General features: G+C 44.5%; 1 protein-coding gene across 1 annotated transcript in view; it reads right to left on the bottom strand.

Annotated features, from left to right (window-relative positions):
• DOCK1 (dedicator of cytokinesis 1) overlaps positions 1 to 18,939 on the bottom strand; it is a 428,835-nt gene that overhangs the window by 59,201 nt on the left and 350,695 nt on the right. The window contains exons 33-35 of the mRNA XM_044916230.1: positions 13,327 to 13,475; positions 3,359 to 3,444; positions 3,016 to 3,172 (exon numbers count right to left, since the gene is read on the bottom strand). Coding sequence (XP_044772165.1) covers positions 3,016 to 3,172; positions 3,359 to 3,444; positions 13,327 to 13,475 — 392 coding nt within the window. The remainder of the gene's footprint in view (positions 1 to 3,015; positions 3,173 to 3,358; positions 3,445 to 13,326; positions 13,476 to 18,939) is intronic.

Here is an 18,939-nt window from a genome sequence, read left to right as displayed (position 1 = left end):
AAAGGGGCCATGAAAAAAGCAACTGATGTCTAAAAAATAACAAGGAGTCTATCACGCCTGAGAGAGGGCTATCTTGATGACTGCGTAGAAAAAAGTGGTGACACACAACAAAATTACCAACCAGTCATGACAGACTGCACGACTGTGAGGGGACAACGAAATTCTACTTCATTACAAATGGGCATTCTGTCCAGGGGGAGCCATGATCCAATGTAATGCAGACGTGCTTCAGGGATGGGTATGTGTAGGGGACTTAGGTCACTGCACAGTGACTGCTCGTCAATTATTAAAAAAAATTTTTTTTAAATGCAAGGAACAGTAACACGTTAGTGAACCCACACAACTTAGAATGTTCAGCGATTCCATTTTAAAAAAAAAAAAAAAACAAGAGCACTGGTTCTAAAGGAAATTTGGCAATGGGCTTAAAGGGCATCAATAAATCCTATGTTCTTGATTCTATTTTTTAACTTTAGGATTTCAAGGTTAGTGATAAATAGAGTGCATTTTATACATCACTAATGTATGCTTATACGTCTATATTCATCTAGAGATGGATATACATATCCATCTCTATGAAACTCTGTTTCGTAAGAAAAGTACCAGGAGAAAAGGTGAAAATGGACCGGGAGATTAAAAATATATTTATGTTTTTATTTATATGACTAAATGTGAGTTGGGTAGTGAATATTAAGAGGCAGAACATCGGTCTGTACAAACCTGGTTTTCTTGTTTCTCTTTAATCCATAGATCTATCTTACTTTTTAAACGAAAGGCCTGTGAAAGGCTGGGATCCATCTTATGATCCCCAGGAAATGGTTAAGAATGGAACTCCTGACTCTTTGTGGTAGACTGATCTGGGATGTTCCAAGTTCAAAGATGTTAACGATGTCAGGTAATTTCAGGAATCCTGGGCGTGTTTCTTGGTCAGAGCCTGGCTAGTACCGACTGCAGTAACAGTAGGTAGGTACTGAGTGAGCCTCAGTATGACGGAGGAACACAGTTTAACATCAGAAACTGCGACTGCAGGTGGCCTTTCAAGAGCTGATTTTCCGACCCTGGGTTCTGATGATAAAAGGCCACATTCAGAGCACATCTCCACTAGGTTTCACGTCCTGGTGAGCATGAGAGATCTTGCTTAAAAAAAACAATATTCTCAAACATCAAAGTTGGAAAGTGAATAAACATATTAATAATTCTTCCCTCTGGACACAAATCAGCTTCTTAGATCCCCTTAAAAATCCGAGGGAGCACTAGAAAAGTATGTCCATAGTAGGAAAGTAAGCTGTGATTCACTGGATCCTTTTGTCTCTCCAATTTTGGGGGGAGCAGTTTTCCCTGTAGATCTGAGAAGATGGATCTAAGAGTTGTTGATTTTTGGTTTTCCAGCTTTTTTCTTACGGCGAAGAGTCCAAGCTCCTTTTAAACTGGAAACCAGAAGTCCCCCATATTTAGATGTTTAGGGAAAAGAAAACCTGCTATAGAAGTTTTTTATCATTCGTCAAAACAGGCTGCCAATCCACAAAAGGCAGGTGCTGAGGTGGCTCGTGAGCTTTCAGTTGCCAACTCCTCATGCAAAGCACAAATGCAGTATCGACAATACACTGGATGGGAGGTGAAAATATCCCCTTTTGCTTTTAAACCTATTGCATCTCTAGTGGTTTTCTAAAGACTGAATGATGGGTCCTATTCCTCTTGGCACAAAAGTCCATTTCCACGAGTTCAAAGTGCCTACAGGTCCATTCCAGTTGGGGTTGGGGTATGGAAGTGAAGGCAGAGCATCTACGTGTCATCTAATGACCAGATGACGATATACAAACTCCAGAGAAGTGAAGTAGGTAGCACGAAGCAGGAATAGTGTTTTCTCGAATTCTTGCCTTGGGACAGGCAGGGGCAATTGAGGCAAACCCTCTCAGCACCAAGAGTCTGCTTTTCTGGCTCCTTCTGGGAGTGACCGAGGAGGATGACACAGAGAGAGGAAGAGAGCTCTGAAGGCAGATGTGGGAGTCACATGGCTCCTGACAGAGACGAGATTGGCCAGCCACTCCCTGCAGCTGAGGTAGTCAAGCTTCCTGAAAGCGCCCTGCCCCGATCTCTGCACCACAACTACACCAGGAAGGGGGTGTCCAGGGGACCTGGACATGTCACAGTGACAGGAGGGGTGCAAGAGGCCTGTGGATGGCAGCGGCCACGTTTACCCAAGCCCCCTGCTCTCCATGAGGCCATGAGCTAGCTCCTCGTGGCTGCTGTAACAAATCACCGTAACCCTGGTGGCTTACAACAATATGTATTCCCTCAGAGCTCTGGAGGCCAGGACTTGAAATCTAGGCGTCAGCAGGGCCACAATCCCTCTCAAGGCTCCAGGCGAGAATCCTACCAGCCCCTCCTCACTTTTGGTGGCTCCACGTGCCCCTTGGCTGGTGGTCACATCACTCCAGTCTCTGCCTGCACCTTCACATGGTCTTCTGTGTGTCTCCTTTCCTGTCTCTTGTAAGGACACTTGTTACTGTTATTGGAGTTAGGGCCCACCTGGAGAGTAATTCAGGACAATCGCCTCTCGACACCCTTAACTAAATCACATCTGCAAGGCACCTTTTGGTCCAAGTACAGTCACATTCACAGGTTCTGAGGATTGGGAGCTGGAGCTATCTCTTGGGGGCCACCACTCAACCCACTGCAGGACATGTGTGCAACCTCCTAACGATGAAGCAGTAGAGACCTCTCATCAACGATGGTGCTACCCTGGCGAACAAACAGGATGGCTCATCATTCTTAGCCCCAGGAAGAAGAACCTGGAAACCCCCAGAGGGGAGATGATTTTGAAGACTTGCTTACGGCAGAACTGCAAAACTCCTCTTCGTTTGTCCTTCCCCACAACACACAAGGAAACGAGCAAAGGAGGCTGCGTTCTGCCTTGGAAGGTTCCGAGGTCAGCAGCCAGGAGGCTTTTGAATTTCCTGGTTCAGTTTCTGGCTCACTGTGAAGATTGGAAATTTAATTAACTTGCATTTCACTCACCAGCACGTTGACAGTGCAGCTCATGCGATTTTCTTTGTTCTCATCATGCATGATGGTTCTATAATCCAGAAGTCTCTCCATCAGGCGCACAACGAGTTTGACGAAAGTTTCTCCTGTTTTGGCGAGGTATTTGTGCTTCCTGCAGTGCTCCAAGAGGCTGAAAAGTAATTATGCACACCTTGTTAATCACGCTCAGAAAAAGAAAGTTGACTGAGGTGCAATTTAAAATATTTTCCATTATTAACACATTTTAATTATTTCTGGGCTACAAAGTTCATTGTAGTCTAATTACAGTCTCTCTGTCTCTATTCTGACATAATTCCTACTGTTAATCAACACTTACATTTTATCAAATAACACTTTGTACTGTTCATCTCCTCTGCCTCCTTCCACTTCATGATCCAGTTTGGTGATGATCTCATTTTCAAACTATAATTAAACACAGGAAGCGTAAATAATCAGCATGGCGGATATTTCATTTTAAAAATGAGCATCAGTAGTACGTAAATCGGTGAGAGAGCATCATCAGATAGTTAGTTACCCTAAGCCTTTGAAGCCTGATTTCATTTAAGAATTGCCATCCCTGGACCTCTGGAGATGTCCGGTGATCCCCTGCCACAGGGGGAATCTTTCATTTCCTTCCCTGGTTAATGGAGCCTAAACGTGTATATTCTGATAGTAGGAGCAAGAACCAGAGAAAGAAAGACGACGGAACATGAAAGTGTCTCAAACTTCATCTCCACGAACAAGTAACATCTAAAATAGCTCGGTGGTTCCTGGAAAAGAACAGATGGCATTTCACTTGCCAGCAAAGAGTTCCCTGCAATCGCAAAACATCCAAGGGGCCGCTTCACTGCCATTTCTTGATGGATCTAGTGAAATATCTCACTTCGGTTGAAAAAAATATTATAAAATGCAGGAGAGACAATGTCCCTAAAACACCAGCAGACATCTCAAGAAGGTCCATCTCCAGGCCTTCTCCTTGAACACCCCAAAGCTTCTGATCAGATTTCCAGAGCACAGCGGTGGGAAAGGATCCCTAGAACTATCTCTCGGACCCAAACCCTGTCTCTTTGGAGTTTTGGGAAAAACTCTAAATTCTGGAGAGGTACAAATCTCCAGGCTGTTTTCACAAGGGTCATGAACCTCATGGTTGATGAGGCTGGAAATAACCACCTCGCTAATGACGGATCTGAGTGCCCATCCTTGCTGCCCAGTCCCCCATCCCTGGCAGGATTCAGGGCCACCTCTGTATGGGATTCTCCATAGTTGACCACCATGTTGCAGGGGCCCCGAAATTACCCATCAACTTGGGGCAGGGAGGAAGGAGGCCGGTGAGAGAGTTACTCCCACAGAGCGGAAGACAACCACACCAAACTGAAAGAAGACAGGTATAGGAGGAATTGAGTGAAACAGCTAAATTTGGGGTTCAGAAAGCAAGAACACCCTGCATGTAGGCAGGGGTCTCTAGGATCCCCTTATTTTACTTTTTAAAGATTTTAAGTGTTTATTTAAGAGAGAGCACGCATAAGCAGGGGCAGGGGGAGGGCTGAGGAAAAGGGAGAAGCAGACTCCCCGCTGAGCAGGGAGCCTGACATGGGGCTCAATCCTAGGACCCTGGGATCATGACCTGAGCTGAAGGTAGACACTTAACTGACTGAGCCACCCAGGTGCCCTAGGATCCCTTTAAAATACATGCTCAGACAATGCTTTCCCAGGGAAGAATCCCCAAGTCTTCCACTATTACTAGGATCCTATAATTATTTAAGCTGTGTGATAGAAAGAACTTTTGTGTCTCTGGGTCTCTCCTAGAACAATGCCTGGTGTTGATGTTCTAATGGCATGAATGTGCTATGTGCACATGAATCACTGGGGTATTAGTGCTACATTGGAGCTGGGGAGAGCTTCATAGGTCAGCAGAGGCACGGTCCAGCAGGTTGCTAAGACACAGGCTGGGCTCTTGGCCACGCAAGCCAAGGGGTGGACACACTCATCTGACGGCTGGCAACAGGGGCTGCCGGCATCCGGTCCACACTGGGCACTCAGGGTTCTGTTGCGGCCATGGTAGGCAGCTGACTGTGGCCCCCATGAGGCAGAAGGCAAGGGGTCTGGGGAGACCCAGGGAGGAGCCTCACACCGGCACAGAGCTGCCTGACCTTGATCAGGACTTGGGGCCTGAAGCCACAATTTTATCACAGTACAGATGAAGTGGAGGCTTAAACAGGACGAGAGAGGAGTATTGATTCCTGCTTGACATCAAGGACTCAGCCACATCACAGATCCCAGACCTCCGTGCATCCTGTAGTTCTCTCCTTGATCTTCCCCATTGTCTCCTCCCCAAATAAACACCCTCTGTTTGGCCTGAAAAGTTCAGGGATTTTTAGGAACATAGAAAAAAAGGCAGCTCTAGTGAAGAAGAAAAAAGAACTTGTTTTATTGTTTTTACCTGAAGCCTCATGATAATGACTCTCCTATACAGTAAGAACCTTTTGATACTAACACACTGGTACTTTGTTCTTTACAGTAAAGAATTCTGCAAAAGGTGGGCCTTTGGGGAATCAAATACGAGGCAGATCAGCTGCCATTAGCCCAAACATTGATGCTTCAAGCCAGTCCCATTTCCTGGAGGGTACCATGATAGGAGCACCACAGAGAAAGAGTCTGGTGAGTGCTCATTCTTCAGAACAAAGAATTGAGGTACAAAGTAAGACTCAACTTAATTAAAACACGATTGCACACCACACATGTTTAATGAGCATACAATGAGGAAGGCACAGAGAATGCAGGAAAACATGCTTTATCCTAACGTGGGCAAACACACACAGGCATTTCAACTGTTCTTCACTAGTTAATCAGGCGTATTTGAACTTGGGAGTCTACTTTATGGAAATGGCATGTTTTCTCTGCTTCCACGTAAACCTAGCTGTCACAAACAAGAGCAATAAGGAAACTCCAGCTCCTTAAGTATGCTGCTTATCAAATTTTGACTGATGAATTTAATGTTTCCTAAAATGAGCGGATGAATAAGTAAATCAGAAGAACACAGCTGATTCTAATTTTACTAACCTCTAAACTAAGTAATTTGCACAAACACCTGGCAACTCTATTCTGTTTATCAGCAAGGATTCAATACCCCAGATCTGCAGCCAGCCTCTCATTCCAGGGTCTGCATTATTTTTTGCAGAATATACTAGAATCAATTTGTTAGTGTGCTGTGAACCATTATCATCATCAGAACTAAACGATCCTGTCCAAATAAACTGGAGAAAGTCCATTTGCTGATAGAGCAGAGCTGGTTTTATAAAGAAGTATGTTGATTATCTGACTCGTAAATGCACGCTGTCTGGTAATGCGCAGCAGGGTTCTCTATGGTTGGGTTAAAATTAGCAAGGGTTGACTGTGTTGCTCAAAAGGTGGCAGAGGCTCACTCATGTGATGAGCAAAATCATTATACTTCTCTTTTCGGAATCACCAGTGTCACTACAAAAATGTCCACAGGGTGTCCAACTTAAAATGCTGCACAGAGCATCTCTAAGCATACAATACCAGCGGCCCTCCAAGAGTATGAAACAGAGTCCCCGTATAAATTCAGGGCTTTTTGGAAGGTTGCTATAAAGCCAAATGTGGTGAAGCAGGGGGCTACGCTCACAAGGGTACTGACAGCGTTGTTAATTCAATTAACTTTGAAAGGAATGACTGCTTTCGCCACTCGACGCCACAGTTAACCACGGGTTATTGGCTCCAATTTAAGGGATCATGGAGCGAAGGATCTCAGCAGTGGATAATCCAAAAGCCAATTCTGTTTGGTTTAGAATGCATCATTTTTGTTGGGAGTTAGACTGACCATTCCCGCTATGATGCATTTATACATGTCTAGAACCAGGCCTGCATTTTCCAGGCATCCAGGAACACATTTATACAAGAGATTGGAGCTTATGTCAGAGCAAGGAAGGGGGCTGGACCCAGATGGAAGGGTTTGCACAAATAATTCACCACATCGATAAAGCGTTTGGAGGTTATCAAGAACGGGGTGAAATCTGAAATCTAGGCCAATGGTCTTCTACGTACATTCGAAAAAGCGCTTCTTCGACTTTTTTACAAATAAGCCTTAGTGAATGTGCTCTTTGTCCAAAGGTGCTCTGCTTTCTCCTGTTATTCAAGAAAATGTGCTCCCAGGTGCTGGAGGCAGGATCATGATTTGAGAGCACTCCCTGGTCTCAGAGACTCCAAGGAATCAGATTCTCAATGTCTGAACTTCCAGAAGGAACTGGGCCAATCCATCAGTCCATTAGGATTGCAGAACCATGTCCCTTCTCATTACGGTGGACAGGAGGGGCGGGCGGGAGAACCTCACTGAACTGTACCTTCAGGGAAAACAGGACCGAGGGACGAAGGAGCCAGCATGGCTGGGCAGGGAGCCACCGAGCACTCCCACACCCTCCAGGCTCTGTGCTCACACGGCAACATCCTAGAAGTCACTGAGTGCCCCCAGCAGGTCACAGCCTTTAATCCCTCTGCTCAGACACATGAATATTTTTATGTATATTGCGTTCCTCTTGCTTAACCGCTCTGTAAACTTAATTACACAGTTAATCTCCGGCACTCCATATCTCACATTCTAAAATCCCCACATCCTTCCAAGTCCAACAAGAAGGCTGTTCGCTGACCTTGAAGCTTCTGCCTAGAGCCCAAGGGCCCCACGGCTGGGGAACCGTGCACGGCCTGGCTGGCTGGCAGCACCTCACACAAGTATGGCCGCTCCCCACGTCAACACCACACACACCGGGAAGTGGCTTTTGGGCCCTATTCAATGACCCTGGACTCCAGGAACATGCTCTCAGAGTGAGTCCTGTTTAATTTGGTTAAAAGAGGTATAGGAGTGTGGGCGTCTCTCTGCTGGAGGGCTTGTAAGAACAGAATTCAATGTCATCGGAACTCTTAGACCGAAGGGCATTCATTTCCATGATCTCTCAGGCGCTTGGGTCTGGGACTCAATAAAATAAAAGCCTAGTTCTTGTGCTGTATGTTCCCTTTCAGGGTCCAAAACAATAAAATCAAGTAATATTTTGAAATCGAAAGCAAAAGTAGCCAACAAACAAAATCCCAAAGAATTAAAGAATAAACAGGATAAAATTGCCGCCAAACTCACATCCAAAGGACTGGGCAAAATGTCCTGGCTATCTCACCAAGTGGCAGAAGCAGCCAACCACTTGGGTTATTCAGTTATTTGCTTAGGATTACCAGCATGGGCTGGAGAAGGATATTATTCGAACAGGACCTAAAAAACATCGAAGACGCCAAGATTACTCATGTTCTAGTAGTGTTACAACTAAATGGGAATTTCCGGAAGTTGTGGAGCCTTTTACTGACCCTCACAAAGATGACAGAAAATAACTCCATGATTGAAACTATGATTTTGCCGTGGAGACTTTTCCACCCCGTTTTTATTAACGGTATACAGCCCGTGCAGTCATTTGCCGCAATTCTCAGCTGTTAGTTCCGTTTCTCCCAAAGACATAACAAATGGAATTCTTTAAAAAGGTGCCAGAAGGGAATTTAAAAGTATGCTTTTTTTTCTGAAGCAAAATCCAGTGAGGCTGAGACTCAGAGCGTTCCCGATTTGGGGGCAGGGGTGTCAGGGACACAGGGGAGAGGTTCGTCTCAGGCCTGGTGCAGGCCTATCTCGTGGTAACGTAGCTCAGCCAGTGCACAAGCTGGTGGAAGGGGCACCAAGATGCCGATGCCTCCAAATCCCTGCCCCCTAGCCAAGCAGATCCTGAAGGCTTCACATGTAGGAGCACTCCTTTGAAAAAGGTCAAGATCTCCCGAAGTCCCCAGTTCAAGAGTAATAAACATGCTACTCCGGGACTGGGGTCAGGGTGAGGGCAGGTGCGCATGGGGGACAGTGAACACACTGTTGGGATGACTTGAGGAGCGGGCAAGTGGCAAGGAGAGAGACCAGAGAATACATCCTCCAGGACTAATGGGCAGGGGAGAAGCAGTAGAAGGGGACAACTGAGGAGAATAGATGCGGCATGCACATCATAAGAGATTCTTAGAAAGGGCTGGAAGAACCAGGAATTGCTGTGAGCTGGCCTTCGCAGAGCTTCTTCATCACAGGGCATGTGAAGATCTGCCCATAACATGTTGACAAAAGGCAATGCCTGAGGCGCTGGAAAGCGTGTCCCAGGCCAGCAAGAGGACAGAACACGTGAAAGGTAACTCCATGCCACCCCATCCCACAGCTGGACAAACCCATTCAGTGCCTGGACCTGGAAGAGGCAGGGTCGGTAACACCAAGGATGAGGACAAGGACACACTTCTTTTGGATGAAAATTCACGCTCTTTCTTGCAAAAGTAGAGGAAAGAAGTAGACTTTTGGGGAAATGTATGTGTAAGAACATTCTAACGCAAGTCCCTCCACTACAGTGGAAGAATACAGGAGCTGCAACTCTGGGAAACCAGAGAAAAGCCAATCTGTAATACATGCTTTGGAAATTCCAATAATGGTTTGATGCAGTTTAATCTTGAGTAAAATGGCAGGTCCTTCTTCTGCATCCAGCGGGTTCGCTGTCCACTCCAGCTGGAAGAGCACACTACTCCCCAGACAGAATGCATATTTCACAAACGACAGCACGTTAACAGCCCCGCTCAGAAAGCAATAGCACACTTATAAAAAATAAGCTACAACATAGGTTCAAAACACGAATGTTTTGTAAAAATGAAAAACCCTAATGTCTTCCCCTCACTTCATTAGGTTTGCACATCTGTTATAAAAGTGAAGCCAATTTAAGCCCTTGTTGATGTGACTAATAAGGTTAGGTAATTGGATTGGTGGCGGATTAGTTAAACAGCGACCAGCCAGCCCCAACCTGGAGGCTCCCTGGGAGGGGGGAAGGAATGCCTGTGCCCTGCTGTTCTGTGCACATGCCCACTCGCTGCAATAGCCCAACACCCCCACCAAGGACAGAGGGCATGCCTCGTGCATCAGGAAGGGGAGCCCCTAGGAGACGAGAGTGGATCTGAGAATAGGAAAGGGTTAGAAAAGATAGAGGAAGTCAAGAGACAGATGCTGTGGTCCAGAAGAGCCCTGGGCGAGGGCCCAAGAGAAGTAGCTAGATGTTGGAGATGAGACAGAGGAAGGACGGACAAGTCACCACAACCCACCATGGAGGACAGAAGAGCAAACAAAGACAAGCCACTGTAACCTGCACCCATCAAACCAAACGACGAGGAGCCTGGCAAAACCGGGCATGATAGGGGAGCAGCAGGCCTAGGAAGGATGATACTCTGTGTGACAGTCCACCTGGGAGGCTGAGACAGACCAAGAGAAAAAATAAATGGAGGTACTGCAAGAGAAAAGGAGATTGATCTTTCTCCCAATTCACAAGAACAGATTAATAGAGCAGAGAGTTTTTTTTTTTTTCTCAAGTTTTAGTTTTTCTGCCTTTATTTTAAAAACCTCTGGTATGTCCTACCACTTGCCTTTGAAAGTACAAGTAGATGCCAACACAGATGAACAAATGGTCAACAATTATTGATCAACAAATCCAAGTAGCAGACCATGCTTAGCCTGACAGCAGGTTTTGGGGACTTACGTCTTCATGTTTATGCTTTTATTCATATATATCCAAGCGAGACATGTTTTAGGGACATGAAACTGTGAAGTAGAATTAAATGTGCATAACTGCTTCTTGGTATTACTCAGTTTGGTTTTCTGGAAAGATGGCTCCTGATATTAGACAGTTTTTGAACCCACCACTGGGGGCAGCATTGAGAACAAAGGCAGAAACACCATGACTCTCCTTCATTAACTTTGTGCCCTTTATTGACAAACCAGAGACCCTGTGAATTGGAGGAAATGAAGCACTTCCACAGATGATTGTGTAAGATGTTTTAAAGATGCAGGAATAAGAACCACAAGGATGGAAGGAAGAAGAGGAACAATTCAGAAGCCAAATTCTTATTCACGCCCTTGTCCTTCCTCCAACTGCTGCTGACCTTATTTTGACCCGAAGTTGGCTTCAAAGAATGACAAATGACACTGTTTTAAAGGGCTTTGATCTTAGTTTCCTGGGCTCATAACACTTATTCATATAAATATATTTTTCTCCTTTACCTGATTCTTTTTTTTTTAATAAGAATTATTTATTTCAGAGAGAGAGAGGGCACACGCCAGGGGTGGGGGGGGGCAGAGACAGAGGGAGAAATGGAGAGAGACTCTCCAGCAGTCTCCTCACTGAGCGTGGAGCCCAACGCGGGTCTCGATTTCACGACCCTGAGATCATGACCTGAGCTGAAATCAAGAGTTGGATGCTTAGCAGACTGAGCCGTCCAGGCGTGCCTACCTGACTCTTTAATAGCATTTTTTCATAAGGTCCTTCTTTGGGGCTTGATTCATATAAAACTCAAAAAGTCAGATGTATTTTCAGCCGAGGAAAAGGCATTTTTAAACTACAAATCCTAGTTGTGGTGAGTTGGCAATGAGATGGGACCATGATTTATGCCAGTGGCAGTGGAGATGGGTCAAATCTTATGGCAACGACATAAAAAAAAATTGGCGATGTCAAAACTTAGAAAAATATTTTGAATCGGCAATTCCATTTTTGAGAATGCATACCAGGAAAACTTTCAAAAGAAAGTCAAGCTATATGCATGCATGTGTTCACTGCACATTTACTCACAGTAGTGAGAATGTGCAAACCACCTAAATGCTCAGCTAAAGGGATGGGTAAGAGAAGATTACCCATTTCATTTTATGAAATGTTATGCCATCATAAAAATCATGGTTACTACGTTGTAATCAAGAAAGATGTCTGTGATAGATTGCCAAACAAAAAGAACCAAAAAAATGTGGACAATGTTTACAACATTACATTACATATGTACAAAGACTGATTGTAAACCAGAGGAATAAAAATAGCTGTTCTTTTAAAACAGTCTCTTTAATTTTATAAATAAATAAATAAGTGTAAGGAAGTCCTCTTCCCTATGGAAAGAAAGAAAGAGCAAAACAAAGAAAGGAAGTGAGAAGCAAAGGAAGGGAGGGAGGGAGGGAAAGAGGTGGGCAGGTGGGCAGGTGGGTGGGCAGGCAGGTGGTCTCCACAGGTTTATTTTATTCACTTCTTACAACATCCCTTCGGAGTAGATTCCTTTACATACCACATTACAGCTCTGAATCAAAGACTAAAGACGTTCAGTCATCTTCTGGAGATCCAGGTAGTACCGGGAGTCATGGTCTACCTGACTTCATTGTGCAAACTCAACTGGTACTCACAGAGGTTCTTTGGGCTTTGTATCTGTTTTTGGCTCTAGAAAATACCAAAATTATTCTTCATGGCTACTAGCTTTGTGCCATAATAATGAGGACTGGCCAGTGGAAATCTATAAACAATTCACAATCTATGAACTAAAAAGTATAAAGATGGGGAAGGAACATCTACACTTTAAATAATAGGCCCCACTACAATCATGCCACTCTGATGCAGTTTTGGTTTCCTTCCAATATAGGAATCTTTCTTAAAATTCCTCAAAACTCTATGTGGAAATAGATACTCACTTACTTGAATTATTATAATATTTAAGCAAAGGTTGCTTTCAATGTGGAGGACCCACTACCATTTGGGTTCTTCTCATGCCTCTTGCAAAGCATCATAGCCAACCCAGTAGCCCATTGGGGAGAAAGCCATTGTACGTTCGTGCATGTGAGTGTGTATCCAACAGTGAATATGTAAACACCATACTTATTTTCATGGAATCCAGGGAAGGAGATTTTGTTAATCCTCCAACATAAATATTCAGATTTTGTCTTTCCTATTGATACCGTATGTTCTGAGCACATTATGCAGACTTTCTTCGAGGAGTTCTTATCAGTTCTGCTGCACAAGTAAAAGACCGAGACAGATGTGAAAGAGGAAAAGCAAAGACTTTTGACTTGAAAATAACACACGTTGGCAAGAAGCAGCCAGTCTGAGAATGTGGTAACATCTGGTTAAACATTCTGAGGGGATGTACCAAGGAGAGGGGAAGAGACTTTTACCCAGGGTTGAATGTGTAAGTAAATCCAGATAAAAATAAGTAAGTAAAAGCTAATAATAATTGGGAATATTTCTCCTTAAAGATGAAGGCAAAGGATGATAGGCTTTTTCAAGAAGGGAAGTCCTGGGGCTTTTCTCTTTTAAACTGTAGGGAATTAGGTTTTTCATGTTCAATACCTTTACCTCCAGAGCCACTGATAAAGCCTTTTTCAAGGTTTTCAGGCTTGTGTGCCTTCTTTCCAAGCCACTTACCGCACACCCACTACGCCCTTACCATCTGGAAGCTTCGCGTCGAATGGAATTCACACTGCATCATATCGAAGAAGATAGGGATGGTGGCTTTACGCAGTTCTGTCTCAGGAATTAGCGTCATTTCTAATATTGGGCCGACCATTTCTGGAATGAACTTTATCTTGTGTTGACCTTAAATACAGAAAGGCATTATTCAGAATTTTTTTTTTTTTAAAGGTTTTTAAATGAGCTTCAATGGACCCAACCTGAACAACACAGATCAGTGTAACTTTAATGCTAGGATATTGGGGACATGCATCCATTTCTCATCCACAGGCATTTTGAATGTGTCCAGCCTTTAGCATAAGAAGTGGACTGTAGGGGCGCCTAGTGGCTCAGTCTGTTAAGTATCTGACTCTTGATTTTAGCTCAGGTCGTGATCTCAGGGTCCTGGGATCGAGCCCCACGTCAGCCTCTGTGCTCAGCATGGAGTCTGCTTGTCCTTCTTCCTCTGCTCCTCCCCTGCTCTCTGTCTCTTTCTCTCTCTCAAATAAATACATAAACTCTTAAAAATAAAATAAAAAAAAAAAGAAGTGGACATTCTAAATGTTGTAAGAGCAGCTATTAAAGTATCCATCCAATATAAGACCTGTAGTCATGTCCTATCTGTTATTATTTCACAAACAGACAATTATATCATATAAATCAAGGACATGAGCGGGGATCTACAGCAGAGCTGGGAGACAAAATACCTGGTATCTCATTTGTGACATTTTGTTATTAACACTAGCAATTTATCCAGAGTTAATCGATCTTACTCATATTTCTATACAATCAGAAAAGAGAATGGATCCTCTAAAGAATTTAGGGTTTTTTTTTTATTACTCAGCTAATAAGGATTTCTGTAAAGAGAGCCATGAAACAAATTTGGCTATTATAAATAACCACACTTAACAAAGTACATAACCCTCCTAATAAACCTAAATTAATAGATTTCTAAAATTTATATTAAGTGGACACATATGCAAAATGTAACCTTCAGTAAGGAATCTGAATATGATGAAAATCCTGTTTTCAACTTTTACTAAATATGTAACACTTTGACTAAGGCTATAAAAAACGTGATTCTCATCACTTCCCCAAATGCTTAATGTCTCTGATAGGCATGTAACTGTGGCAAAGCATTCTCTTAAAAATGCTATTATATTCAGTCTCTCAGATGACACTTTCCTTGTATTACACCTAAAAAATGTCACAGCCAATGTTTCAGAAGACAGATGATAGTGACACCAAATGGTTCATCAACACAATTTGAGTGTCACGGAGTGCTCGGTCCGTCACTGACAGCTTTTACTGTTCCAAGCTGGGAGGAACATTTAAGGCAGGAGCAAGTGGTTGTAGGTGCGAGGATTGGATTATAAGGGATGAACAGGTTATAAGAATGATGGTTTTCTAATCTTTGATTATTGACCTTCCTTCCCATTAGTACAGGAACCTGGCCAGGGGCCAGTGCTGAGCTCTACCTATAGTGATAACCCTGGGGATTTAACCTCTGCAAACAAATGGTCCTCAAGGTGAGCAAGGCCTGGGTGTTCTCCAGGAATCGTCTTTACTTTCTTGTTTCTCCTTTTTTCTTTTTCCTTTTTTCCCTTTTTTTTTTTGGCATTTGCATTATGGATTTCCCCTGGAGCCTATCTTGCTCAAATTTAATGATGAACTCAGGTTTGGAATCAATGAGGATCAAGGTGACTCTTGCAGAAGATACACTTTTCTTTCCCCTTTTGAGACAAAGGAAGAACAAGCTAATTATCAGATCACAATAAGAATCCTTTACCTCCGGTCACCTTGCCAATCTCCTAGTTACAACTCCCCAATTTTTTAAAACCCACCGAGAGTCTTTCTTCTGAGTTACAAAACATGGAGCCAACCCATCCCCTCCGGACAGTGGGCTGTGTTCTCTCAGGGGAGGCAAGTTCTCACCCATCAGTAGCCTCTCCCGGGTGTTTGGATGATCTCCGCAATCAAGAGGGTCCAAAAATCCAGGACATTAAACGCAGTCTTACCCAGGAAAATCTCCATGTACACACAGGTAGACCGAGCAAAAATGTCCATCATCCAGGCACACTGAGGTCTTCTATGGGGCTTTTAATGAACGCACATAATTTGTCCAGTCTCCAAAATCATCCACGAAGGGACCCCCTGAATGAAAACTACCCTGGCCCAAACCAGGCCGATGAAGATCTTGCTGAGAGCACGCTGGCTCTGGCGGGACCGTCCCCGCCGTGCCCGGCCGGCTGGCATGCCTTGTGTAATAAACAAAACTGACGTGGAGGCGGCGCGGGCCGAGGTGAGAGCAGGTGCTCTGGGGCCGCGCTTTGATAAATAACTGAAGAGCTTGGGAAAGAAGCACATTCCCCCTCCCCCTCCTTTTTTGGGAGAGAGTGTGCTTTTGATTTCTCCTTTCGGACTCAAAACGTGACAGGTTTGGGAGGGGAAAACCTGCTGCTCTGTCCCACGGGGCAACGCCCTATTTGCACTTGCATTAGATTGAGCAGAACAGACCCTGAATCCTTGCTCTGAAGCTCTGCTTGGAGGGGAGATCTGAGACATTCATCTCAATCACACATATGATTGGAAAAACTCAGGGGAGAAATAGTCTCGTGAAGCATTCAGCTTGTTAAAATCAAAAACAAATGGAGACAGGCGTTGAAAATTCTCTGGGCAGACAAAACAGGTTAGTCCTACAAGCAAAGCTTCATTTAGCTTATTTTGCAAGGCTAACCTGACCGGAGGCACTTCTTGCTTTTGCCTCTGGAAATCGTAAGCAAAAAACAAAAAGAAAAACATTTTCCAAAGGTTGATATGAGGTAACCACTAACCAACTCCCCCTCATTTAAGAGAATTCTAAAATTATAACCAATCACTGATATTATAACCAATAAACAGTCACCACTTTCTCACGACAGAAGCTGCTTTGTAAGGATACACCTCTGAGCTTCCTTCCATGCATTGGTTTGAGTGCTCTAGGCCTTCTAATTGTCTTCTTGGTGTGTGCACAATAAATCTTTACTACTTCAGTGATTTGTTGGCTTTGCTTGTTATTTGTGACCTTTGACAGGATAAAGTCCCGATCGAGTGATAGGTGACTGACTATAAGATTTACCTGACTTCCATTTTTATTTTGTGGACAGAGCTGGCTAGATCAACCTGCCAGTATGTTCCCAAACCTGAGCCCATAAAAAAAAAAAAAAAAAAAGCTGTGTAGAAAATAGGTTGTGTACATTTTGGGGAACTGAGACATGCTTGTCAAGAGTGGGGGCCTTGACAGTGACACTTGGGGCAGGCTCCAACAACTGAGATTTGCAGCAGAAAAAAGAGCCAGGTGGCCTGAGGTGACCCCATGGAGCCATTCTTAGCTGTTTTGAGGGGCTACTCGGGGCAGATCCTTTGGGCAGCCGATGCTTTTATTATATGTTTTTAATTTTCAAAAACTAATGTAATTATTTTACAAGCAAGGAACCCAATCATGCTGGTTGGTTGGTGGTTATTTCTTGCTGTTACCAGATTCCTACCCTTCATGGACCAAGGTCATGGTTTACGTTTGACCTCTTGGCCCTCTCTCAGGCCAGAGTCCACATTCTTGGCTGCAAAGCTGCAAAGCACAGATCTTATGCATTCATCACCCTATTCAAATCAGCAACTGCCAGGAAACAATGGAACATTTGCTCTCCTAACTGCATCCTTTACCTTGCAAATCAAAGATCTCCCGCTTGACTCAGCCTATTTGGAGCATAATGACCGATAATGTTGAGGGAACCAACTGCTCCAAAACAGCTTTAAAGATCTGATTTACACCTAAGGGTGCATCCTCAGAAGGTCTAGCCTTTCCCAGAGCCTGGAAGTGAGCATCACAAAGCAGCTCACATTACCCTGGGCCCTTTTCCTTCACGACAATCATGGAGACGGGGCCAGTTGCAAATGGTGGTCAGTCTCAGGCACTACAGAGGTGACCACGAACATAATTTTTATAGAAAGAAAGAAAAGCCAGAAAGGCAGGCATGTCCATCAGTGAGGCCAGTCGTGGCTTGAGCTCAGTTCTGGAGCCTTCGTCCATGCCAGGCAGTGACCCTTCAGGGACCCTCACAGAGGAGGGGAGGGTCCTGGCGGAGCACTAAGGGGCCCGGGTGGGCTGAGTTGGGGCAACACTATTTATCAAGCAAGAAAAAAGCATTTTATTTATTTTCCTTTTTTTAAAAGATTTTTTAATTTATTTTTGTGTGAGAGAGAAGAGCGTGCAGGAGCAGGGGAGGGGCAAAAGGAGAAGCAGACTCCCCACTGAGCTGGGAACCAGATGTGGAACTGGATCGTGACCTGAGCAGGAGGTAGACGCTCAACCAACTGAGCCCCCCCAGGCACCCAAGAAAACAGCATTTTAGTATGTTAATCATCAGTCTGAATATCTGCCAGGGTGGATGCCTCTAGTTAGCCTAAATGATGCACAAAATATCAAGCCATTTCAGAATGAAGCACTGTCATTTGAAATCATACCTAAAATTCTCCTTTGGGGGGAAACACACAACTCACAGTGTGTACTTGAGAAATGAAACGAAAAACTTACAAGAAGGTGTTGCCACTCTCTTAGGAAGGGCCAGCAGGTGAGAGATGGCCTGGGGACTCTCATGCGGGGGGTGGGGGGGCAGGTGGAGCCCACAGCACCTGCCTGGTGGATGCTGGCAGCTAGGAGAGCCCCAGACTCCCTCTCAGCCAGCAGAGAGCAATTCTCTCCATGCCACTCTCTGAATGTCCCTCTCTGCCTTGTTCTGTGCTCTCTAATGGGGATGTATTTGGTCCCTTCCTGGCATGAGTTCGGCAGTGTCTGGCCTACCAGGGCAAATGACAAATGCATTTGTCAGAGCATGATCAATTAAAATGAATCATGAATGGCCCTCCTCCCTGTTCTAGAAGACTTGGCATTTCATTACAGAGATCATCATACATATATAAAGAATTATGGAGTGTCAGGATTGGGAGGCTCTTGAAAACTTTAGTCCAACCTCTCTTGTAAGAGAGGATGGAAGCCCAGAAAGACTGGGTCATGGGGGAGGCCACACAGCCAGGCAGAGGCAAGGTAGGAAGAAAATTCCAGTAGGATTCAAGTCTCTTCACTGGAGCCAGGGCTCCTCCTTTCCCCTCCCCCCCCCCGAGGGGGGGGTGTGTGGCAGGAAGACCAATGACCCAGGGTGGCACCAGGAAGGCTCAGTGTTGGAGATTCATGAAGCCCTTTGACAGCCTGGAGCCATAACTCAGATTCTGGGCAATTAAGCTGCTACAGGAAAGTCGCTTCCAATGACCCAGCAAAGAGTTTCCTTAAGGGGTCCTCAAGTGCCTGAGAACCAAACAGCATGCAGGGTTCAGGTTACTTGTCCGTGGAGAACGTGAGCAGACGGAGCCATTCCAACCAGCTCGTCATCACCACCTGGGAGCTTCTGTGCTGGATTCTGACTCCTGAGAACCCAGCTGGTGCCTCTCCTTAAATCATACTTCTTAATTTCTATGTTATTAGTATTATCCATAGAATATCTTATAGTATTTTCTCCCAAGGCCTTCTGCATTTATTTTTCATGTAACACCCATTTGAAAAAGACTCCATCCTTCA

The sequence above is a fragment of the Neomonachus schauinslandi genome, chromosome 6 (assembly GCF_002201575.2).
Source record: "Neomonachus schauinslandi chromosome 6, ASM220157v2, whole genome shotgun sequence".
Lineage (NCBI taxonomy): Eukaryota > Metazoa > Chordata > Mammalia > Carnivora > Phocidae > Neomonachus > Neomonachus schauinslandi.
The sequence above is the reverse complement of the archived record's forward strand: the minus strand, read 5'-3'. Positions and strand labels throughout refer to the sequence as shown.